General features: G+C 40.0%; 1 protein-coding gene across 1 annotated transcript in view; it reads left to right on the forward strand.

Moving 5' to 3' along the window:
• The window catches only part of maml3 (mastermind-like transcriptional coactivator 3), a 355263-nt gene that overhangs the window by 172260 nt on the left and 155280 nt on the right, over positions 1–27723 (forward strand). Inside the window, exon 3 of the mRNA XM_061977103.2 lies at positions 12978–13895. Within this exon, the coding sequence (XP_061833087.1) occupies positions 12978–13895 (918 nt within the window). The remainder of the gene's footprint in view (positions 1–12977; positions 13896–27723) is intronic.

Consider the following 27723-nt stretch of genomic DNA (forward strand, 5'->3'; position numbering starts at 1 on the left):
ATTGCAGTTCGTAAATGGTGTGCCTATGATACAGAGTTTACACCTAATAAATTAGACTCAAGATTTAAGGACTGGATAGCTAAGGGTATAACAGCTCTATGTCGTGTAATGAAAGATAAAAAAAATGCTTAGTTTTGAAACTATTAAAAGGACATATATATTAGAAAACCAATACTTCTATCGATATTTGAAGTTGCGGCATTTTGTTAATATGAAGGTGAAAAGTGTCACAAAGACGAGTATATGTTTGATTGAACTGTTTACAAAAGCCTACAATTCAGAAATTATTGATATAACTGTTTCATGCTTGTATAAGGGTCTGTTGAATATGAAATCATATTCAACTTCATATATTAAAACAAAATGGGAGAAGGAAGGAGGGATAACTATATCTGAGGAAGAATGGACAATAATGTGGAAATATCAATGGACTTGTACCAGCTCACCCAAGTGGAGGGAGTTTGGCAGGAAAAGTTTGATCAGATTTTTTATTACACCTTCTCAGAAGTCTCACTATGATAACAACTCCAATGCCTGCTGGAGAAATTGTGGGAATTCAAATGCAAATCACTACCATGTTTCCTGGGACTGCTCCACCATAAAGGACTATTGGAAAGAGATACACCAAGCTCTACAGGATATTTTCAAACGTGAAATACCCCTTGAAAGTAAAACTTTGTTTTTTGGACATGTACCTCAGGACTGGCTGAAGAAAGATAAACACTTAATGAATATCCTACTGGTGGCTTGTAAAAAGACCATTACTAGGAAATGGATATCACAGGAGAGCCCAACTTTGAAGCAACGGATGGAAACAACAATGGGCATATATAAAATGGAGAAGATAACTGCCTTTATTAATTAAAAATTAGAGAAATTTACTTCATACTGGGAAAATTGGGTCAACTATGTCACGCCCCATAAACCTGACTTTATTTTTTTATTTTTTATTTTTTTTAAATATCCTATATCCCTATATGTGTATTTGTAGGTATGTATATATATGTTTATATATATATATATTTATATATATATATTTATATATTTATATATACAGGTAAAAGCCAGTAAATTAGAATATTTTGAAAAACTTGATTTATTTCAGTAATTGCATTCAAAAGGTGTAACTTGTACATTATATTTATTCATTGCACACAGACTGATGCATTCAAATGTTTATTTCATTTAATTTTGATGATTTGAAGTGGCAACAAATGAAAATCCAAAATTCCGTGTGTCACAAAATTAGAATATTACTTAAGGCTAATACAAAAAAGGGATTTTTTGAAATTTTGGCCAACTGAAAAGTATGAAAATGAAAAATATGAGCATGTACAATACTCAATACTTGGTTGGAGCTCCTTTTGCCTCAATTACTGCGTTAATGCGGCGTGGCATGGAGTCGATGAGTTTCTGGCACTGCTCAGGTGTTATGAGAGCCCAGGTTGCTCTGATAGTGGCCTTCAACTCTTCTGCGTTTTTGGGTCTGGCATTCTGCATCTTCCTTTTCACAATACCCCACAGATTTTCTATGGGGCTAAGGTCAGGGGAGTTGGCGGGCCAATTTAGAACAGAAATACCATGGTCCGTAAACCAGGCACGGGTAGATTTTGCGCTGTGTGCAGGCGCCAAGTCCTGTTGGAACTTGAAATCTCCATCTCCATAGAGCAGGTCAGCAGCAGGAAGCATGAAGTGCTCTAAAACTTGCTGGTAGACGGCTGCGTTGACCCTGGATCTCAGGAAACAGAGTGGACCGACACCAGCAGATGACATGGCACCCCAAACCATCACTGATGGTGGAAACTTTACACTAGACTTCAGGCAACGTGGATCCTGTGCCTCTCCTGTCTTCCTCCAGACTCTGGGACCTCGATTTCCAAAGGAAATGCAAAATTTGCATGGTTGGGTGATGGTTTGGGGTGCCATGTCATCTGCTGGTGTCGGTCCACTCTGTTTCCTGAGATCCAGGGTCAACGCAGCCGTCTACCAGCAAGTTTTAGAGCACTTCATGCTTCCTGCTGCTGACCTGCTCTATGGAGATGGAGATTTCAAGTTCCAACAGGACTTGGCGCCTGCACACAGCGCAAAATCTACCCGTGCCTGGTTTACGGACCATGGTATTTCTGTTCTAAATTGGCCCGCCAACTCCCCTGACCTTAGCCCCATAGAAAATCTGTGGGGTATTGTGAAAAGGAAGATGCAGAATGCCAGACCCAAAAACGCAGAAGAGTTGAAGGCCACTATCAGAGCAACCTGGGCTCTCATAACACCTGAGCAGTGCCAGAAACTCATCGACTCCATGCCACGCCGCATTAACGCAGTAATTGAGGCAAAAGGAGCTCCAACCAAGTATTGAGTATTGTACATGCTCATATTTTTCATTTTCATACTTTTCAGTTGGCCAACATTTCTAAAAATCCATTTTTTGTATTAGCCTTAAGTAATATTCTAATTTTGTGACACACAGAATTTTGGATTTTCATTTGTTGCCACTTCAAATCATCAAAATTAAATGAAATAAACATTTGAATGCATCAGTCTGTGTGCAATGAATAAATATAATGTACAAGTTACACCTTTTGAATGCAATTACTGAAATAAATCAAGTTTTTCAAAATATTCTAATTTACTGGCTTTTACCTGTATATGTATATATATATATATATATATATATATATATATATATGTATATGTATATATATATATATATATATATATATATATATATATATATATATATATATATATATATATATATATATATATATATATATATATGTAACTGTTTATATTTTATTTTATTTATTAATACTATTAATGTATTATTATTTCCTTTTTTTGCTGTTGTTTTTGTTTTTTTGTTTTGTTTATTTAATCGATGTATTTATAGATATTACTTTGTGTTTTTTGTTGTTTCTTTCTTTTTTGGGGGTGGGGGGTGGTATGGATGGGATATAAACAAAAATATTTTGTCATTTAGGGCAGACAATAGATATATAATTTATGTGAATATGATGTAATGGATAGGAATGTCTGGTGCTGGATGTCAATAAAAATAAAATGAAAAAAAATAAATAAATCCAAATCTAGTTCTTATATTTCAATGAAATGTTAAATCTAATAAGTATAAATGGTAAAAATGTGAGCTAAGTTTTAAAAACATGATCATAGTGAGTGTGAAGTCATCATTTGGACAGAGGTTCGGATCCGGCGCATGCCGCTTTTAAAGTTTAAGTTAAACTACCAATGATTGTCACACACACTAGGTGTGGTGAAATTTGTCCTCTGCATTTGACCCATCCCCTTTGTTCACCCTCTGGGAGGTGAGGGGAGCAGTGGGCAGCAGCGGTGCCACGCCCGGGAATAATTTTTGGTGATTTAACCCCCAATTCCAACCCTTGATGCCGAGTGCCAAGCAGGGAGGTAATGGGTCCCATTTGTATAGTCTTTGGTATGACTTGGCCAGGGTTTGAACTCACAACCTACCGATCTCAGGGCAGACACTCTAACCACTAGGCCACTGAGTAGGCACCTTTTAATATGTTTATTTTCCATCTTCCTGCCCGCAGACACAGTCATGGGCGGGTCTTGGTTGCAGAGAAGCATGATTTAAAAGGAAGTAGGATGAAGGAAAGATTACTTTAATTCATATCCACTTTAATCATGTTTTTACCATTTAGCTTACAATGAAGACATTCTTTAGAACCCATCCAACGCGAGCCTGTCAGCTGGTTAATGTTCATATGTGACACAATCATGAAGTAGCAGTGCAGTGAAATAATGAAAGACACATATGAATAGAAATAGGTGTATTCCAACAGACTGCATGCCTCGATGTGAGAAGCAATTCCATTCAATCGATCAATCAATCAATTCCTTTTATTGTCATTGTCATAATAACACTTAAGTCATACATGTCAACAAGATTTTGTTTGTTTGTTCATTGTCAAACGTGGAAGTGTAGCGCCAGGTCAGTGTCTAATTGCCTTGGACACTCACACATTTGGAGCTACCAACTTTATTGGCATTATTTGTCATTAAGCATCCATCATGGTTCCTTTTTCCCCAGTCGGAAAGATGTCGGCAGAGATGTGGGCGCGGCTTTGTGGCTGAGCGGTCTCGGATTGGTGGAATATTGACATTCTCTATATATTCATCACTATACTTGGCGAGAGATTTAGCGCTCACATTTTGATTTAGTTTTATATTTAAGATTAAGGTTTAGATTCAACAGTTAGCGCTCACATTTAGATTTATGATTTATTTTTAGCATTTAGGTTTAGTTTTAACATTTAGATTTAGAACTAACATATAGGCTCCAGCGCCCCCCGCCACCCCGAAGGGACTAAGCGGTAGAAAATGGATGGATGGAACTAACATTTAGGTTTAGATTAGGGATGTCCGATAATGGCTTTTTGCCGATGTCCGATAATGGCTTTTTGCCGATATCCGATATTGTCCAACTCTTTGATTACCGATACCGATATCAACCGATACAGAATATCAACCGATATATGCAGTCGTGGAATTAACACATTATTATGCCTAATTTGGACAACCAGGTATGGTGAATATAAGGTACTTTTTAAAAATAATAATAAAATAAGATAAATAAATTAAAAACATTTTCTTGAATAAAAAATAAAGTAAAACAATATAAAAACAGTTGCATAGAAACTAGTAATTAATGAAAATTAGTAAAATTAACTGTTAATGGTTAGTACTATTAGTGGACCAGCAGTACTTACGGACTGTATCCCTTGCAGACTGTATTGATATATATTGATATATAATGTCGGAACCAGAATATTAATAACAGAAAGAAACAACCCTTTTGTGTGAATGAGTGTAAATGGGGGAGGGAGGTTTTTTGGGTTGGTGCACTAATTGTAAGTGTATCTTGTGTTTTTTATGTTGATTTAATAAAAAAAAAAAATTAAAAAAAATAAATAAATAAAATGATACCGATAATAAAAAAAACGATACCGATAATTTCCGATATTACTTTTTAAGGCATTTATCGGCCGATAATATCGGCCTGCCGATATTATCGACATCTCTAGTTTAGATTCAACACTTAGGTTTATATTTAAGATTTAGATACAGGTTTAACATTTATATTTCGATTGAACATTTAGGGTTGGATTCAACATTTAGCGCTCACATTTAGATTTTACATTTAGATTTAGATTTAACATTTAGGTTTGGATTTAACAATTATATTTAGATTTAACACTTAGCGCTTACATTTAGATTTAGATTTAACATTTAGATTTAGATTTAACATTTAGGTTTGGATTTATCATTTAGATTTAACATTTAGGTTTAGATTTACCATTTGGTTTGGATTCAATATATATATATATATATATATATATATATATATATATATTTATTTAGATTTAACATTTAGATTTAGACTTAGATTTAATATTCATATTCAGATGTAATATATTGATTTAGATTTAACATATATATTTATATTCAAGATTTAGCTTTAGAAGTAACATTTAGATTTAGATTTAAGATTTAAATATAGATTTAACATTTCAATATCATATTTACATTCAACATTTAATTTAAACTTAAATGTAGTCTAAATGTGAGAAAAGTGAGTTAATTATCAGAAATATATCTGCTAGAAAAGTGCGACTGAACTTTTACATTCGGCACCCCATAATTGAAAGGGTAAAGTAAAACAAATGTGTGGGTGTAAGAATAGACAATAAAATGAACTGGAAATCTCATGTAAAAAAAATATGCAATATCAAGTAGCAAGAAACACCAGCTAAAATGATGTACAAAGCAAACTATAACCTGCTACCCAAGAATGTACAACAGTTCTTTTCAACAAAAGAGGAGAAATACAACCTTAGAGGAAAATCGAACAACACTTAAAATATTTAGCATATCCGTATTTACTCATTTGTTTATTCACTGTTGTGTTGCAAAGAGAGAACAAACAAATGGAATAAAACTGCTATTATACGACAAGGTGTAGGATTAAATAAGATCTGCTTCTTTCTACTCCTTTTCGGACATACTGTAATGAAACAACTGGAAATACGTGATGCATGTTCGAAATAAACTGAAACTGAATGACTAGATTTTGAAACCGCAACACCGTGGTATCTACAATACCGTTACATCCCTAGTTATTACCGTATTTTTCGGAGTATAAGTCGCACCGGAGTATAAGTCGCACCTGCCGAAAATGCATAATAAAGAAGGGAAAAAACATATATAAGTCGCACTGGAGTATAAGTCGCATTTTTGGGGGAAATTTATTTGATAAAACCCAACACCAAGAATAGACATTTGAAAGGCAATTTAAAATAAATAAAGAATAGTGAACAACAGGCTGAATAAGTGTACGTTATATGAGGCATAAATAACCAACTGGTATGTTAACGTAACATATTATGGTAAGAGTCATTCAAATAACTATAACATATACAACATGCTATACGTTTACCAAACAATTTGTCACTCCTAATCGCTAAATTTCATGAAATCTTATACTTATAGTCTCTTACGTGAATGAGCAAAATAATATTATCTGATATTTTACGCTAATGTGTTAATCATTTCACACATAAGTCGCTCCTGAGTATAAGTCGCACCCCCGGCCAAACAATGAAAAAAACTGCGACTTATAGTCCGAAAAATACGGTAGTACTACCATATATTTTTTCCTGCCTGTTTTTCAATTGTTGCTGCTTATTGTAAAATGTAACACAGGCTTCACTAAATTCTGCCCTTAGCATGTTGGAATTGAGTTTGCCAAATATGTAAACTGTCCTTTGAATTAGAGATGAGGAAAAAGAGAACTTGGTTTATTGATATTGATAAGTCACTGTAAATCTAAGCACACAAAGGAAAGTACATCAATATACTGATGAAGTGCATATACATGTAGGGATCATGCTAAATTAATATTTTTGGAATAACCAGAAAAAAAAAATACAATTATAGAGGATGAAGGCAGGCTCTAATGCCACTAGCTTAATGGTAACGTATAACGCACCAGCTCATTGACAGGTTAATGAAAATTAGCATGGCCAATCGCAGGGCACATCTAAAGACAATTATTCACGCTCACATTCATAACTATGGACAACTTAGAATCTCAAATGAACCTAACATGCATATTTTTTGGAATGTGGAAGGAAGCCGGAGCACCCAAAGAAAACACAGGGAGATCATGCAAACTCCACACACAGATGTCCAAACGGAAGTTCAAAGACGCAGACGGCATAAAGTTAGACTTTACTGTCGATAGCAATGTCCAAATAAGGGTAATTTTCAGAGGCTTGAACAATAAATGCATTCATTAACTTGAAATACCTTTCTACTGAACTTTATTTCTCTCCTTTCTTTTGCCGAGTGCCAACTCCAGTGTGCAACCAGTTCTAGCGCTTATGCTAAAAGGTGATAATAAATAAAGCATTTTAATGATATTTAATTATGGTCAATAGTGCTTAAATAATAGACTATACACACTGAAGTACTGTTTCAGTTTAGACACACCTTCTAATTCAATGTGTTTTCTTTAGTTTCATGACTATTTACATTGTAGATTGTCACTGAAGGCATCAAAACTATGAATGAACACATATGGGGTTATGTACTTACAAAAAAAAGGTTAAATAACTGAAAACATGTTTTATATTCTAGTTTCTTCAAAATAGCCACCTTTTGCTCTGATTAATGCTTTGCGCACTATTGGCATTCTCTCGATGAGCTTTAAGAGGTCGTCACCGGACATGGTTTTCATTTCACAGGTGTGCTTGAAGCTCATCAAGAGAATGCCAAGAGTGAGCAAAGCAGTAATCAGAGCAAAGGGTGGCTATTTTGAAGAAACTAGAATATAAAACATGCTTTCCGTTATTCCACCTTTTTTTGTTAAGAACATAACTCCACATGTGTTCATTCATAGTTTTGATGCCTTCAGTGACAATCTACAATGTATATAGTCATGAAAATAAAGAAAACGCATTGAATGAGAAGGTTTGTCCAAACGTTTGGCCTGTACTGTATATCCATGCATACAATATATTTCTTAAATTTGTTTTCATGTAAAAACAAACAAAACTAATTTTTGAGGTATGGCAGCTTTTATTTTGCCATTGCGATGCACCACGATCAACTACATGTAGGGGAAACCTTGCTGTATAAGGAATCTAGAAATTAAAGGATGGCATCTACCATGGATCATCATTTTTGGCTTCCGATCTCTATTTGATTTCAAGTCCCGACCCGATACTTGGACAATCGATTATATAACTGATAACGTTTTATAGCAAGTAACTCAAGTAAACACAATAACAGTTTTATGAGCCCATTTTATAAAATGTATAATTTGCTAGTATTGTTGTAAATCAGGTGATGTACTACATATGTGGTTTACATTGCTATATACAATTTCTTTTACAAAATCAAGTGGCTAATGCACACTAACTAAACAAATGCACAAACTACTATTGGCTCTCATTCAAATCATTTCCTATTCAAAGCCTTTCTGTATCTAGAGACTGGCTTCCTTACTAAACAATAAGTACAAAAAACACCAACAATTTGGAGCCAGTGTTCACCCTCCTGGAATCAACGCACACTCCTCCTGCATGTACAAACCCCAAAACCAGTGAAGTTGGCACGTTGTGTAAATCGTAAATAAAAATGATTTGCAAATCATTTTCAACCTATATTCAATGGAATACACTGCAAAGACAAGATACTTAATGTTCGAACTGGAAAACTTAATTCTTTGCAAATATTAGCTCATTCGGAATTTGATGCCTGCAACATGTTTCAAAAAAGCTGGCACAAGTGGCAAAAAAGACTGAGAAATATGAGTAATGCTCATCAAACACTTATTTGGAACATCCCACAGGTGAACAGTCCAATTGGGAACAAGTGGGTGTCATGATTGGGTATAAAAGCAGCCTCCATGAAATGCTCAGTCATTCACAAACAAGGATGGGGCGAGGGTCACCACTTTGTGAATAAATGCGTGAGCAAATTGTCGAACAGTTTAAGAACAACATTTCTCAACGAGCTATTGCAAGGAATTTAGAGATTTCACCATCTAAGGTCCGTAATATCATCAAAAGGTTCAGAGAATCTGGAGAAATCACTGCACGTAACATTGAATGCCCATGACCTTCGATCTCTCAGGCGGTGCTACATCAAAAACCGACATCAGTGTGTAAAGGATATCACCGCATGGTCTCAGGAACACTTCAGAAAACCACTGTCAGTAACTACATTTCGTCGCTACATCTGTAAGTGCAAGTTAAAACTCTACTATGCAAAGCGAAAGCCATTTATCAACAATACACAGAAACGCCGACAGCTTCGCTGGACCCGAGCTCATCTAAGATAGACTGATGCAAAGTGGAAAAGTGTTCTGTGGTCCACATTTCAAATTGTTTTTGGAAACTGTGGATGTCGTGTCCTCCGGACCAAAGAGGAAAAGAACCATCCAGATTGTTCAAGGTGCAAAGTTGAAAAGCCAGCATCTGTGATGGTATGGGGGTGTATTAGTGCCCAAGACATTGGTAACTTACACATCTGTGAAGGCACCATTAATGCTGAAAGGTACATACAGGTTTTGGAGCAACATATGTTGCCATCCAAGCAACGTTATCATGGACGCTCCTGCATATTTCAGCAAGACAATGCCAAGCCATATGTTACGACAGTGTGGCTTCGTAGTAAAAGAGTGCAGGTACTAGACTGGCCTGCCTGTAGTCCAGACCTGTCTCCCATTGAAAATGTGTGGCGCAATATGAAGCGTAACAGAGACCCGCGGGTCTCTGTTACGCTGTTGAACAACTTAAGCTGTACATCAAGCAAGAATGGGAAAGAATTCCACCTGAAAACCTTCAAAAATTGGTCTCCTCAGTTCCCAAATGTTTACTGAGTGTTGTTAAAAGGAAAGGCTATGTAACACAGTGGTAAAAATGCCCCTGTGCTAACTTTTTTGCAATGTGTTGCTGCCATTAAATTCTAAGTTAATGATTATTTGCAAAAAAAAAAAAATGTGTTTCTCAGTTCGAACATTAAATATCTTTTCTTTGCAGTCTATTCAATTGAATATAAGTTGAAAAGGATTTGCAAATCATTGTATTCTGTATTTATTTATGAATTACACATTATGCCAACTTTACCGGTTTGGGATTTTGTATGTAACAAGGAGTATAGAAATGTAATTGTGTATTTTGAAGGAATCTATTCACATGAGTACAATCTTTAGTGTGTAAGTACTGTGGCACAGCTGTGGTAAAGATTGCCTTGGCTCGGCAGCTCATCAGCCGATTGCTAATCAGTTGAAAAAGGCAAATATCGGTCCCGATTCGAACTAATGATCATATACAGAATATAAATGACCCCTGAAATAAACGGTCAACCATGTTTGGCAATGTCTACTTAAGTGGGCTTTTTTTTAGTGATAAGAAGAATACGGTAGAGCAGGTTAGTCGACACAGATGAGAGCTGGGCAACTATTTTGACTTGGGGGGCCAAATTGAGAGAAAAAATGTGTCTCGGGGGCCAATGTGTATGTATGTATAAATGATATATACACATTTAGCTGTAAAAATCTGCTGTACACTATGTCTGTTTGGCTCCCTTTTTTTCAGGAACACTCATACCAAAAGTCACAATGTACGATAGAGTTCTAAAAAAGTTATGACAGACCACCTCAAAAAAACAGAATGGAATTTTAGTTTTTTACTAAATGGGACACCAAACATGTACATTAAAATAAGGAAAGTGGGATTTACATTATTAACTATGAATAATAAAACACTGAATATATGAACATCGCTCCTCTTTTACTTCTCAGACCAGCTCCTCAATAGACATCTTTTACAATCAATCAAAACACAACAAAAATGTAAATATGAATGCAAAGTGTAATAAACACCTACAATGTGATACACTATCACTTTTATGCAGAAATTTGTTGTAAAAAATGTGCTTCCGTATCTGTTTCTGACACACGTGTGTCAGGCTGGCTGCTTTGCAGACAAACCCCGCCCACTCTGGTTTGGTCCTGGTCTGAGCTGCTGTGACGTAGATTACCGTAATAACTCGTATAACACTCAAAAGCGCAGATTTCAACCATTGAAATACAAACCCCGTTTCCATATGAGTTGGGAAATTGTGTTAGATGTAAATATAAACGGAATACAATGATTTGCAAATCATTTTCAACCCATATTCAGTTGAATATGCTACAAAGACAACATATTTGATGTTCAAACTCATAAACATTTTTTTTGTTGTTGCAAATAATCATTAACTTTAGAATTTGATGCCAACAACACGTGACAAAGAAGTTGGGAAAGGTGGCAATAAATACTGATAAAGTTGAGGAATGCTCATCAAACACTTATTTGGAACATCCCACAGGTGAACAGGCAAATTGGGAACAGGTGGGTGCCATGATTGGGTATAAAAGTAGATTCCATGAAATGCTCAGTCATTCACAAACAAGGATGGGGCGAGGGTCACCACTTTGTCAACAAATGCGTGAGCAAATTGTTGAACAGTTTAAGAAAAACCTTTCTCAACCAGCTATTGCAAGGAATTTAGAGATTTCACCATCTACGGTCCGTAATATCGTCAAAGGGTTCAGAGAATCTGGAGAAATCACTGCACGTAAGCAGCTAAGCATGTGACCTTTGATCCCTCAACAAGCGACGTCAATCTCTAAAGGATATCACCACATGGGCTCCGGAACACTTCAGAAACCCACTGTCAGTAACTACAGTTGGTCGCTACATCTGTAAGTGCAAGTTAAAACTCTCCTATGCAAGGCGAAAACCATTTATCAACAACACCCAGAAACGCCGTCGGCTTCGCTGGGCCTAAGCTCGTCTAAGATGGACTGATACAAAGTGAAAAAGTGTTCTGTGGTCTGACGAGTCCACATTTCAAATTGTTTTTGGAAACTGTGGACGTCGTGTCCTCCGGACCAAAGAGGAAAAGAACCATCCGGACTGTTATAGGCGCAAAGTTGAAAAGCCAGCATCTGTGATTGTATGGGGGTGTATTAGTGCCCAAGACATGGGTAACTTACACATCTGTGAAGGCGCCATTAATGCTGAAAGGTACACACAGGTTTTGGAGCAACATATGTTGCCATCCAAGCAACGTTACCATGGACGCCCCTGCATATTTCAGCAAGACAATGCCAAGACACGTGTTACATCAACGTGGCTTCATAGTAAAAGAGTGCGGATACTAGACTGGCCTGCCTGTAGTCCAGACCTGTCTCCCATTGAAAATGTGTGGCACATTATGAAGCCTAAAATACCACAACGGAGACCCCCGGACTGTTGAACAACTTAAGCTGTACATCAAGCAAGAATGGGAAAGAATTCCACCTGAGAAGCTTAAAAAATGTGTCTCCTCAGTTCCCAAACGTTTACTGAGTGCTGTTAAAAGGAAAGGCCATGTAACACAGTGGTGAACATGCCCTTTCCCAACTACTTTGGCACGTGTTGCAGCCATGAAGTTCTAAGTTAATTATTATTTGCAAAAAAAAATAAAGTTTATGAGTTTGAACATCAAATATCTTGTCTTTGTAGTGCATTCAATTGAATATGAGTTGAAAAGGATTTGCAAATAATTGTATTCCGTTTATATTTACATCCAACACAATTTCCCAACTCATATGGAAACGGGGTTTGTACTTTCTATAGTTCAAAACTTATGGTCATTTAAAAACAGCACTGCACGTCATAATGGCGGCTACAGTTTTGATGTTAAAGATCTAAAAAAAATGATGTAGAACGTCCGGCGGGCCGGATTGAAATCTTAATGGGCCGCCTGTATTTTGCCCAGGTCTGACATAGATGGTTTGTCGATACAAACACGGCGACTTATAATGGTTCATCTGTATTTGGATTTAAATAATTTAAATATGCCACTAATTGCACTTTTATTGATTTTTCTGTGCCTCTCAGGTCCGACCTTCATCATCAGGCCCGCAGTTCGCCACCACCGCCAACGGCACACCTCCTCAGCAACCTCTGCAGCAGTCCCCCGCCGTCGCCATGGCGTCGGGGTCCCCGTTACACAACTGCGTGGCCCGATCTCCTCAGACCCCGACTCAGGCTCAGACGCAAGCAGTTTCAAGGCCTGCCAACGGGTACATGATGAACCCGGGCGCTGGTGTAAGTCAGGCAGGCACCGGACAGACGGCGTCCGGAGTTGTCCCGGGTCAGCCGGTAGGCCCTGTGACGCCGGAACTTTCCCCTGCGGAGCAACTCAAAGCAATGGCCGCTCAACAACGTGCCAAGTTGCTGCAGCAGAAGCAGCAACAGCAGCAAGCAGCCAACTGGTCTCCAGCGGGACCCCCGACCAGCCCTTACAACGCCGGGCCCTTTAACCAAGACAAACCCAACAGCCCGATGATGTATCCACCACAAGCCTTTAACGCACCACAGCCCCCTCTAGTAGCTGGGATGCCCCCCAACAATGGACCTAAAGCTCCCATGACCAACTACCTCCCTCACAACCACATGGGCATAATGGGCCAGCAGCAGCAGACCCCGCTGTCCAAACAGCAGCAGCAGCAGCAAACGGCGGCCATGTTGTCGTACAGCAACACCAAACCACTCAGTCACTTCAGCGGCGCCGATCACATCGGCCACAGGATGACCCCGCCCATGGGCGGCAACGGTCAGGTCAAGAACCCTATGTTGCCTCCCTACATGGCCGGGGGCGGCGGCGGGGGCCAGGGGGCCGGGCCGGGGCAAACCCAGGGGCCGATCCCGGGCCAAACGGCCCATCTGAGCGAGGAGCAGAAGCGAATGTTGCTGATGAAGCAGAAGGTGTTGAACCAGAACATCCCCTACAGCAACATGCAGCCTCACGGACAGGTAAGTTCACGCCGTGACGTTCGCCGCCGCCGCCATCATTAGCAGCGCACAGCCGCTGACGTTGAATTAGCGCCGGAGTCGACTCAGCACTTTGTATATTTGCGCCGCAGGGAACATTTCCTTCCCGCCTTTCACCCTGGAATGAGAACAAATCTTTGCTGGGCGGCGTGCAGGTGACAGCCATCAGCCTTATGCAATCAACAATTTGGGCAGAAGCACAGATGATGCTGGTTCAGACCGTGACGGGAGGAGACACAAAATCCTAACAGCGTTTAATGAAATCTTTCAGTGGTGCAGCCGGGGAAGGTAAAATGGCGGCAGTTACCCCAGCAACAAGCCACGGCTGGGAGCAGGCGTAGGAAAATGGCCTGTCGAGAGTGTATTGATGCTTCTGCAACAGATAGCTCCCCCCCCACCCCCCCCACACACACACACACACTCACACACACTCTCACGCACAAACATGCACTCACAGCAAAGCTAAACGGCTCCTTAGCTCATATCCCCAATCTGTCTCAGCTGACTGATGGCTGGGATTGGCGCACTAAGCCAAGATTGCCGATGTCATTACCACATTAACCACCTCGGGCGCTTGCCGGCCATTTTGGAGCTAGAAATCAGGTGTCTTGAATATTCCATTGGAAAAGAGATATCAAAGACAATGCGCCCATGAAATATAAAGTTAAAGTTAAAGTTAAAGTACCAATGATTGTCACACACACACTAGGTGTGGCGAAATTATTCTCTGCATTTGACCCATCACCCTTGATCACCCCCTGGGAGGTGAGGGGAGCAGTGGGCAGCAGCGGTGGCTGCGCCCGGGAATCATTTTGGTGATTTAACCCCCAATTCCAACCCTTGATGCTGAGTGCCAAGCAGGGAGGTAATGGGTCCCATTTTTAAAGTCTTTGGCATGACTCGGCCGGGATTTGAACTCCCAACCTACCGATCTCAGGACGGACACTCTAACCAATTTGTCAAAATGTGTAAAAGAAAGAAAAAAAAAGATTTTATTGAAGGAATCACAATTCTTATTTGTAACAATTCTTAATCGAATAAAAGCAAAAACAAAAAAATATAATTTGTTTATTTATATACTATAAGCCCATACTTGCCAACCCTCCCGGATTTTCCGGGAGACTCCCGAAATTCAGCGCCTCTCCCGAAAACCTCCCGGGACAAAATTTCTCCCGAAAATCTCCCGAAATTCAGGCGGAGCTGGAGGCCACGCCCCCTCCAGCTCCACGCGGACCTGAGTGACGTGTTGACAGCCTGTTCACACGTCCGCTTTCCCACAATATAAACAGCTAATGATCGAGGGCGAGTTCTTGGTTTCTTATGTGGGTTTATTGTTAGGCAGTTTCATTAACGTCCTCCCAGCGCGGTAACAACACATAACAACAGCAGTCAAGTTTTCGTCTACCGTAGAGCAGTCCGTCTGCCGTAAACAGCAATGTTGTGACACTTTTAAACAGGACAATACTGCCATCTACTGTACATGCGTATGTGACCCACCCATAATGTGTCACATTTTTGTGTTGATTTATTTATTTTATTTTGTGGTTTGAATTCCTTTTTGGATCTGGCATTACACATTTATCAGTATTCACATTGGTCAGTAGGTGGCAGTAGGGCGTTTCTTTCCAATTGAATGCTATCACCTGCAGACCGGAAGTGTCTTGTCATTCTGATGAGCGCGACCAGTCTGTGAACAATTGAAACGTCTTGTGTGATTTTCCCTCCTGTATAACAGGTTAGTTTTGGTGAATCAACTCACTGAATAATATCCATGTGATCTTTATAAGTTTAAGTACACATTCTGATGGTGGAGCCTAGTTTGTATTTGTGAATGAATCCAGTGCACAGCTGCAGTAATCAATACAAAAAGGCGACGTGAGTGCGCAATGTTTATATAGGAACTTCTGATCCTAATTCAGACTCCCAAATTAGAGCTCCCGTTTTCTTATTGATTTTATAATGTATAATGTGTGTGTTCTGAAATAGTGACAGAGAATAGAACAAGGATGGACAATTCAACCCTTAACTCAACAATGAGTAGATGAGTGTTATGTGTGTGTATACGTGTAAGTAAATGAACACTGAAATTCAAGTATTTCTTTTATTTATTTATATATATATATATATCTCATCTCCGGGTTGGGGAGGAGATCTTGCCCCAAGTGGAGGAGTTCAAGTACCTCGGAGTCTTGTTCACGAGTGAGGGAAGAGTGGATCGTGAGATCGACAGGCGGATTGGTGCGGCGTCTTCAGTAATGCGGACACTGTATCGATCCGTTGTGGTGAAGAAGGAGCTGAGCCAGAAGGCAAAGCTCTCGATTTACTGGTCGATCTACGTTCCCATCCTCACCTATGGTCATGAGCTTTGGGTCATGACCGAAAGGACAAGATCACGGGTACAAGCGGCCGAAATGAGTTTCCTCCGCCGGGTGGCGGGGCTCTCCCTTAGAGATAGGGTGAGAAGCTCTGTCATCCGGGGGGAGCTCAAAGTAAAGCCGCTGCTCCTCCACATCCAGAGGAGCCAGATGAGGTGGTTCGGGCATCTGGTCAGGATGCCACCCGAACGCCTCCCTCGGGAGGTGTTTCGGGCACGTCCGACCGGTAGGAGGCCACGGGGAAGACCCAGGACACGTTGGGAAGACTATGTCTCCCGGCTGGCCTGGGAACGCCTCGGGATCCCCCGGGAGGAGCTGGACGAGGTGGCTGGGGAGAGGGAAGTCTGGGCTTCCCTGCTTAAGCTGCTGCCCCCGCGACCCGACCTCGGATAAGCGGAAGAAGATGGATGGATGGATGGATGGATATATATATATATATATATATATATATATATATATATATATATATATGTATATAGCTAGAATTCACTGAAAGTCAAGTATTTCTTATATATATATCTTAACCACGCCCCCCGCCCCACCCCTGACCACGCCCCCCACCCCCCACCTCCCGAAATCGGAGGTCTCAAGGTTGGCAAGTATGTATAAGCCGCACTTAAAATCCTTTCATTGTCTCAAAACTCGACAGTGCGCCTTATAAAACCCGGTGCGCCTAATGTACGGAATCATTTTGTTTCCGCTTACCGACCTCGAAGCTATTTTATTTGGCACAGGTGAAATGATAAGTGTGACCAGTAGATGGCAGTCACACATAAGAGATGTGTGTAGACTGCAATATGACTCGAGTAAACAACACCAAAATGTTATATGTTCCATTGAAAATATAGAATATTAGTTTAGTTTAGTTTAGTTTATTAAGGATCCCCATTAGTCTACACCGCAGTGGAGACTATTCTTCCTGGGGTCCAGGCAAAAAACATCACACAATCACAAAACAAAAGATTACAATGCAGTACAACATGATCAAATAAGAAAATGTTGTAATACAAAAATAGCAACAGCAAAGAACTAAAAAAAGTAATAATAACTTCGAGTTTACATAATAATGTTCATACCAAAGATAAAAACAGCAATATAAAAATATGTATATATATATTTTTGCAAAATTAAAACAAAGAACCAATGGCCTAAAATATACACATTAGTGTACCAAAGACAAACAACAAGTGACGAAAAAGTACCATCCATCCATTTTGTACTGCTTGTCCCACAATCAATAAGGTAGTCAATAAAAACAGTCATGACATTACATTAGGTACAATCTAGGGATGTCCCGATCCAGGTTTTTGCACTTCCGATCCGATACAGATATTGTTTTTGCATTTCCGATCCGATACTGATACTGATCGATACCGATACTGACCGATACTGGCCTATCCGAGCATGTATTAAAGTTTAAAGTTATTTAGCCTACTTAGTTGTCAGAATCATGTTGAAAAGGGTTTTAGTACTCTTGATAACAACTAGCCAGCTGAATTAGGGGAGTTTGAATAATTTACAATGGTTGGTAACAAGAAACTGACCTGTTTATTCAAGGATAAACACAAAATAGACAAAATTATACATGACAAACAGAAATGGCATCATTGAACTAGGGCTGGGCGATATGGCCTTTTTTAATATTGCGATATTTTAAGGCCATATTGCGATACACAATATATATCTCGATATTTTGCCTTAGCCTTGAATGAGCACTTGATGCATATAATCACAGCAGTATGATGATTCTATGTGTTTTGATTGATTGATTGAGACTTTTATTAGTAGGTTGCACAGTGAAGTACATATTCCGTACAATTGACCACTAAATGGTAACACCCCAAAAAGTTTTTCAACTTGTTTAAGTCGGGGTCCACTTAAATTGATTCATGATACAGATATATACTATCAGATATATACTATCATCATAATACAGTCATCACACAAGATAATCACATTGAATTATTTACATTATTTATAATCCAGGGTGTGGAGGGGTGCACCGGATGTAAGTGTCAAAAAGACAGCCAAAAGAGTTTGATATGAGAATAAATCTAAAGTTAAAATTTAGGGTAGAAATGCACCCATTTGCAGGAAATGTAGTCTTGATTTTCAAAATTTTCTTTCAAGGCTTGCATGTCTACATTAGAAACATTCTTCTTCATACTGCATTAATATATGCTACTTTTAAACTTTCATGCAGAGAAGGAAATCACAACTAAAAAAATCACAAATTTTTTCATACGGTGTTGATGTGGAAATTTTTGCCTCAGCATTTTGATGGTGTGGGCGTGTGGCACCGAATGGAGATAAGCGTCTCGACAGACGTCACAATATTTGAACAATGATGACGAAAACTGTTTTCTCTGTCGTGTCGGTGTGTTGAAAATTGTTATGCGCTTTTTTTTTAATTAGATTTTGTGCGTGGCATAGATTTGCTATGCGCAGAGGACGCTTAAACAGTGCGCAATTGCACAGGCGAGCACCCTAGAGGGAGCTAGCATCACAGCTAACGTTAGCCGTGCTGCTACCTCTCTGCTCGGGGAGGACGTATACGTATGTGACGTATGACGTGACAGTATGTGACGTATGTCGTGACAGTATGTGACATGTGTAAGAAGGTGTGCTTGCTGTCTGTGAGAGGGAGACACAGGAAAGAGTGAGAAGAGCCTGTCGTGTAATGCCAGCAGCTAAAAGCAACTGCGTGAGAATTCACAGACCTGTGGATGTGTGGAAGGTGTGCTGGAAAATGCGGAATGGAAATTAGGGAGCAGCAGAAAAGTGGAATGTATTATTTAAATCGGTGCGTTGGAAAACACGGAGCGGAGGTTTTTTTTTAAACTGGATCTGGATCGGCATTTTCCCATGCCTTGCCGATACGCAATTTTTGGCAAATATTGGCAGCCGATCCAATCCAAATATCGGATCGGGACATCCCTAGTACAATCTAGAATAATCTCTTTCCGCAATACTTCACCTCTTAGTCTATTCTTAAAACCCACTATGCAGGTGATAGATACCAGATATTGTGGAAGTCGATTCCAGTAAGTGATTGCCCTATACATTACAGTCTTTTTCAAAACATCAGTTTTGGGTTTAAGACGGGTGAAAGCACCTCTTAGGGCTAGCCTGGTACCATAGTTGTCATTAGCAAGCAACAGCTGAGAATACAGATATGAAGGTTTATGGTATGTATAGTTTTTTTTTTAAATAAAATCAAACTACAAGCTAGTCTTTCACCAACTCTCATCCATGACAATTCAGTATGCATGATCTCAACGCCGGTCCTAAATGAGCAATGGGGAGCTCGTCTGGCAGCTCGGTTTTGGGTAAGCTGGATTTTATTTAGTTCTTGTTTAGATGCATTAGACCAGATTGCTGGGCAGTAGTCAATATGTGACAATACAAGGGATTGTATAACTTGCTTAGTAGTTGTGTTAGTTAAAAAATAGGCCCTTCTTCTTATGATTTGAAATGCTTCTTAATGTGAGTGGCCCAAGATAGTCTTTCATCTATTGTAACTCCCAGCAACCTGGCCTCTTTAACTTGTTCAATATGAACTCTGTTGAAAGAAACATTTAATATGCGTTCCTTTCTCTAAGCATGTTTTGAGCAAATAACAAGACATTTTGTTTTGGAAATATTAAGTTTCATCTTACAAACCCCGTTTCCATATGAGTTGGGGAATTGTGTTAGATGTAAATATAAACGGAATACAATGATTTGCAAATCCTTTTCAACCCATATTCAATTGAATGCACTACAAAGACAAGATATTTGATGTTCAAACTCATAAACTTTTTTTTTTTTTGCAAATAATAATTAACTTAGAATTTCATGGCTGCAACATGTGCCAAAGTAGTTGGGAAGGGCATGTTCACCACTGTGTTACATGGCCTTTCCTTTTAACAACACTCAGTAAACGTTTGGGAACTGAGGAGACACATTTTTTAAGCTTCTCAGGTGGAATTCTTTCCTATTCTTGCTTGATGTACAGCTTAAGTTGTTCAACAGTCCGGGGGTCTCCGTTGTGGTATTTTAGGCTTCATAATGCGCCACACATTTTCAATGGGAGACAGGTCTGGACTACAGGCAGGCCAGTCTAGTACCCGCACTCTTTTACTATGAAGCCACGTTGATGTAACATGTGTCTTGGCATTGTCTTGCTGAAATAAGCAGGGGCGTCCATGGTAACGTTGCTTGGATGGCAACATATGTTGCTCCAAAACCTGTATGTACCTTTCAGCATTAATGGCGCCTTCACAGATGTGTAAGTTACCCATGTCTTGGGCACTAACACACCCCCATACCGTCACAGATGCTGGCTTTTCAACTTTGCGCCTATAACAATCCGAACGGTTCTTTTCCTCTTTGGTCCAGAGGACATGACGTCCACAGTTTCCAAAAACAATTTGAAATGTGGACTCGTCAGACCACAGAACACTTTTCCACTTTGTATCAGTCCATCTCAGGCCCAGCGAAGCCGACGGCGTTTCTGGGTCTTGTTGATAAACGGTTTTCGCCTTGCAGAGGAGAGTTTTAACTTGCACTTACAGATGTAGCGACCAACTGTAGTTACTGACAGTGGGTTTCTGAAGTGTTCCTGAGCCCATGTGGTGATATCCTTTACACACTGATGTCGCTTGTTGATGCAGTACAGCCTGAGGGATCAAAGGTCACCGGCTTAGCTGCTTACGTGCAGTGATTTCTCCAGATTCTCTGAACCCTTTGATGATATTACGGACTGAGATGGTGAAATCCCTAAATTCCTTGCAATAGCTGGTTGAGAAAGGTTTTTCTTAAACTGTTCAACAATTTGCTCACGCATTTGTTGACAAAGTGGTGACCCTCGCCCCATCCTTGTTTGTGAATGACTGAGCATTTCATGGAATCTACTTTTATACCCAATCATGGCACCCACCTGTTCCCAATTTGCCTGCACACCTGTGGGATGTTCCAAATAAGTGTTTGATGAGCATTCCTCAACTTTATCAGTATTTATTGCCACCTTTCCCAACTTCTTTGTCACGTGTTGCTGGCATCAAATTCTAAAGTCAATGATTATTTGCAAAAAAAAAAATGTTTATCAGTTTGAACATCAAATATGTTGTCTTTGTAGCATATTCAACTGTATATGGGTTGAAAATGATTTGCAAATCATTGTATTCCGTTTATATTTACATCTAACACAATTTCCCAACTCATATAGAAACAGGGTTTGTATTTTCTGTAACCCATTTAGAAATCTGCATGACCTCGTCTTGTAGTATACTGCTCAGGTCTGTGCAATTATCAGCATAAGCATATATTGTTGTGTCATCTGCGTAAATTGCACAGCAACCATTCTTTAGAACATTACAGACGGCACTCAAAAATCTATCAAGCCACGTAAATAAGACCGCCCACAAAACGGCGCGTCCAAAAGTGACTGTCAGAAAGCGACTTGAAGATGATCTGTAAAACATATTCTTTGCAATATTTTGACCAAAGAACCACCATTACATGTTATGTAGACCACAAGGAAGTGTTTTCAATTTTGAAAAAACTAATAATATGAAAATAGACCTGCGCCTTATACCGAATTTTTCGGAGTATAAGTCGCACCGGAGTATAAGTCGCACCTGCCGAAAATACATAATAAAGAAGGAAAAAAACATATATAAATCGAACTGGAGCCCGGCCAAACTATGAAAAAAAAACTGCGACTTATAGTCCGAAAAATACGGTAATCTGGTCCGGAAAATATGGTATTGTTATTATTATTTTAACTGTCTTGTCCAGCCATCCCATCCATCCATCTTCTTCCGCTTATCCGAGGTCGGGTCGCGGGGGCAGCAGCCTAAGCAGGGAAGCCCAGACTTCCCTCTCCCCAGCCACTGCGTCCAGCTCTTCCTGTGGGACCCCGAGGCGTTCCCAGGCCAGCCGAGAGACATAGTCTTCCCAACGTGTCCTGGGTCTTCCCCGCGGCCTCCTACCGGTCGGACGTGCCCTAAACACCTCCCTAGGGAGGCGTTCGGGTGGCATCCTGACCAGATGCCCGAACCACCTCATCTGGCTCCTCTCGATGTGGAGGAGCAGCGGCTTTACTTTGAGCTCCTCCCGGATGGCAGAGCTTCTCACCCTATCTCTAAGGGAGAGCCCCGCCACCCGGCGGAGGAAACTCATTTCGGCCGCTTGTACCCGTGATCTTGTCCTTTCGGTCATAACCCAAAGCTCATGACCATAGGTGAGGATGGGAACGTAGATCGACCGGTAAATTGAGAGCTTTGCCTTCCGGCTCAGCTCCTTCTTCACCACAACGGATCGATACAGCGTCCGCATTACTGAAGACGCCGCACCGATCCGCCTGTCGATCTCACGATCCACTCTTCCCTCACTCGTGAACAAGACTCCGAGGTACTTGAACTCCTCCACTTGGGGCAAGATCTCCTCCCCAACCCGGAGATGGCACTCCACCCTTTTCCGGGCAAGAACCATGGACTCGGACTTGGAGGTGCTGATTCCCATCACAGTCGCTTCACACTCAGCTGCGAACCGATCCAGTGAGAGCTGAAGATCCTGGCCAGATGAAGCCATCAGGACCACATCATCTGCAAAAAGCAGAGACCTAATCCTGCAGCCACCAAACCAGATCCCCTCAACGCCTTGACTGCGCCTAGAAATTCTGTCCATAAAAGTTATGAACAGAATCGGTGACAAAGGGCAGCCTTGGCGGAGTCCAACCCTCACTGGAAACGTGTCCGACTTACTACCGGCAATGCGGACCAAGCTCTGGCACTGATCATACAGGGAGCGGACTGCCACAATCAGACAGTCCGATACCCCGTACTCTCTGAGCACTCCCCACAGGACTTCCCGAGGGACACGGTCGAATGCCTTCTCCAAGTCCACAAAACACATGTAGACTGGTTGGGCAAACTCCCATGCACCCTCAAGGACCCTGCGGAGAGTATAGAGCTGGTCCACAGTTCCACGACCAGGACGAAAACCACACTGTTCCTCCTGAATCCGAGGTTCGACTATCCGGCGTAGCCTCCTCTCCAGTACACCTGAATAGACCTTACCGGGAAGGCTGAGGAGTGTGATCCCACGATAGTTAGAACACACCCTCCGGTTCCCCTTCTTAAAGAGAGGAACCACCACCCCGGTCTGCCAATCCAGTGGCACCGCCCCCGATGTCCACGCGATGCTGCAGAGTCTTGTCAACCAAGACAGCCCCACAGCATCCAGAGCCTTAAGGAACTCCGGGCGGATCTCATCTACCCCCGGGGCCTTGCCACTGAGGAGCTTTTTAACTACCTCAGCAACCTCAGCCCCAGAAATAGGAGAACCCACCACAGACTCCCCAGGCACTGCTTCCTCATAGGAAGACGTGTTGGTGGGATTGAGGAGGTCTTCGAAGTATTCCCTCCACCGATCCACAACATCCGCAGTCGAGGTCAGCAGAACACCATCCTCGCCATACACGGTGTTGATAGTGCACTGCTTCCCCTTCCTGAGGCGGCGGATGGTGGTCCAGAATTGCTTCGAAGCCGTCCGTCTTGTCCAGCCATTTAGGCAAATGTAATTGTTGATGTCGATGCTTATATTTGCTGTAAATATTTAATTCAGAAAAGAGAAGTGTGGAATACTTCTCTTGTTGCCTCATTCGTATTTGACTTCATTAAATGTTTAGGTAACATTTTATTAAACAAAACGGTTTCCCTTTAAGTAATACAAACATTTATCAGAGCTGCTTATCTATTTTATGTAGGAATGTAGTTAATCATAGAACTGGCACCCAATGTTATTAAAAAAGTATGGATTTTGAATCGAGAATCGTTTTCAATCGAGAATAGATTCTGAATCAAATCATTACCCCCAAGAATCCAATGGTGGGATGCCCAAAGATTCACGGACCTAATAATTTGGTTTATAAATAATAGAACCATTTCAAATGGGGTTACAAAGGTTCCTAATTTAGCTGCTGACGTATGCAGTAACATATTACGTCATTTTTGGTTGTATTACTTAATAATAATAATAATGGATTAGATTGTATATCGCACTTTTCTATTATTAGATACTCAAAGCATGTTACACACCGAGAGCAGGCCAGGAGCATGCATGCTAAGCACTAAGCTCATAGTTGCCAACCTCATAGTTGCCAACCTTGAGACCTCCGATTTCGGGAGGTGGGGGGGTGGGGCGGGGCGTGGTTGGGGGCGTGGTTAAGAGGGGAGGAGTATATTGACAGCTAGAATTCACCAAGTCAAGTATTTCATTTATATATATATATATATATATATATATATATATATATATATATATATATATACAGTATATATATATATATATATATACAGTATATATATATATATATATATACAGTATATATATATATATATATATATACAGTATATATATATATATATATATATATATATATATATATATATATATATATATATATACATCCTGAAAATATGCAAACAAAACTGTGTTTAGATAATTGATACTTCAAACTTGCATAAATATAACATGAATATAACATAACTTGGCTTCTGAGAGCTTAAAAATGTAATGAAAAATGCTAAAGTTGTTGATAAACAAGCAATTATTTTAATAATTAAATATGGTCATTTTAAATGAATTATTATGATAATTTAAAATGTATTATTTGAAATATGTTTATTTTAATGTACCGGTATAATTCTATGGCTGGATGTAATAAGGAGTCAGAAAAAATACAACAAAAAAATGTTTTGATGTTTTTAGCAAAATATAGTACAAATGTATTTAGTTATTTATTTTATTTATTTTTTTAATTAATAAATATATTTATTTTTAGGTAAGATTAACATAATAATACAATTTATCTCTAGTCTGGATGATTTAGTTCTTGCCACCCTGTTGTCCTCCCGTAGTGAAAAAAGGCTGTCCTCACTCAGGTCCGCATGGAGCTGGAGGGGGCGTGGCCTCCAGCTCCGGCTGAAAATCGGGATATTTTCGGGAGAATATTTGTCCCGGGAGGTTTTCGGGAGAGGCGCTGAATTTCGGGAGTTTCCCGGAAAATTCGGGAGGGTTGGCAAGTATGAGCTACCTGCAATGCTAGCTTGCAACAACACCAAGAAACAAGTGCTTAGTAAAGTTAAAGAAGTGTAGATGGAAACAGAAATGAAAGAGGCTGTTTGCAACGTGCGCACAGTTACAATAGTCAAACCTTAAGATATAACAAGGGTGAGCTCATGTTCCCATTAATATTGTCTATATTTTTCATACTTACTAAGTTTATGTAATAACTTCTTTTGCCGGCCTGAAAAAAATGATTGGTGTTTACGGCTGTCACTCAACACGTCAAAGCCCAGAGAGTTTGTGTGCACACACATATGCAAATCAACCTTGGTTTCATATTCTATTACATTGCATTGCCTAGGCGTTTTAGCGCCGTCTGCGTAAATGTTGCCAACAGCAGCATTAAGTAGTTAACAACATAAAATGAGCAATTACATTAATACGAGTTCGAGACAGGATTGTTGCTGTGTCAGCATTGTGCAGCCAGAAGTACATGGCACGTAAGAGGAAGGTGGATTGATCCACAAGTGAATGCCTTTTTTGTTGTCACTGTACACATGTACAATGAAATTGAAGCCGCTCGTTTTTCAGTGGAAACTTACATAGAGACTATGTACAGCTAGACCAGAAGTCGGCAACCCGCGGCTCTAGAGCCGCGTGCGGCTCTTTAGCGCCACCCTAGTGGCTCTCTGGAGCTTTTTCAAAAATGTATGAAAAATGGAAAAAGATGAGGGGGAAAAAAATTATTTTTTGTTTTAATATGGTTTCTGTAGGAGGACAAACATGAGACAAACCTCCCTAATTGTTATAAAGCACACTGTTTATATTAAACATGCTTCACTGATTAGAGTATTTGGCGAGTGCCGTTTTGTCCTACTAATTTTGGCGGTCCTTGAACTCACCGTAGTTTGTTTACATGTATAACTTTCTCCGACTTTCTAGAACGTGTTTTATGCCACTTCTTTTTCTGTCTTATTTTGTCCACCAAACTTTTAACGTTGTGCATGAATGCACAAAGGTGAGTTTTGTTGATGTTATTGACTTTTTGGAGTGCTAATTAGGCATATTTGGTCACTGCATGACTGCAAGCTAATCAATGCTAACATGCTATTTAGGCTAGCTATATGTACATATTGCATCATTATGCCTCATCTGTAGGTATATTTGAGCTCATTTAGTTTCCTTTAAGTCCTCTTAATTCAATGTATATCTCATGACACACTATTTGTATGTAATATGGCTTTTAATTTGTTGCGGCTCCAGACAGATGTGTTTTTGTATTTTTGGTCAAATATGGCTCTTTCAACATTTTGGGTTGCCGACCCCTGAGCTAGACAAATATAACATTAGAAATAAAAAAAATGTCAAAAGTAGAATAGTACCGTATTTTCTGGACTATAGGGCACACTTAAAATCCCTTTTTTTTCTCAAAACTCGACAGTGCGCCTTATAACCCGGTGCGCCTAATGGACGGAATAATTCTGGTTTTGCTTACCAACCTCAAAGCTATTTTATTTGGTACATGGTGAAATGATAAGTGGATGTAGATGACAGGAGACGGCAGTGGCAGTCAAACATAAGAGATACGTGTAGACTGCAATATGACTGAAGTAAACAACACCAACATTTGATATGTCCCATTGAAAATATAGAACGTTACACACGGCGCTCAAAAATCTATCAAAATGTTTTAGTACGACTTTGGTAAGTTATGAAGCCGCACCGCTTGATGGATTGTACTGTGCTTCAACGTACGAGTATTATTATGGTGTGTGTATAAGGTAAGACATATTATCTGGCGTTTTGTTTCGCAATATTATGCAAAAGCAACTTTTCTTACCTTCTGGTACATGCTGATGTGTATTTGGGATCTGCATAAGTCCGCCTGTGTAGTCTGTGCTGACACCGTAGTCGATAAGCTTCTTCTTTTTCTCTATTTTCTTGTTATGGGACATTCATCCTCCACTGTTGCCATTTCTAATATAAATCAGTGCAAAGTTCTTACTTATATCTGTCAGTAAACTCGCCATGAAAGTGCTAAAACGTATCGGTGTAGTGAGTTTACATTATACACTCAAGCAACGTTCCCTCTATGGTGCGCGCCTGCACAATTGCGCACCGCTCACGCGTCCTCTGCGCACAGCAAATTAATGCCGCGCGGGAAATCAAAAATCCCATCTGAACTCTAAACGAAATAAACACATTACAATTTATTCTGTATGATTTTGCAATGCAACTCTGTGAGTGACAGGTGACAACAAGAGTGGCCCCGATGAATAAAACAATCTTTGTCAACACAGTTCAATTATCGTCTGTCGAGACACTTTACGGACAGGAATTCCATCAATCACTTTATTGAGCAAAACTGTTTGTAACCACAC

This window comes from Nerophis lumbriciformis, linkage group LG16 (genome assembly GCF_033978685.3).
Source record: "Nerophis lumbriciformis linkage group LG16, RoL_Nlum_v2.1, whole genome shotgun sequence".
NCBI classification, from domain to species: Eukaryota; Metazoa; Chordata; class Actinopteri; order Syngnathiformes; family Syngnathidae; genus Nerophis; species Nerophis lumbriciformis.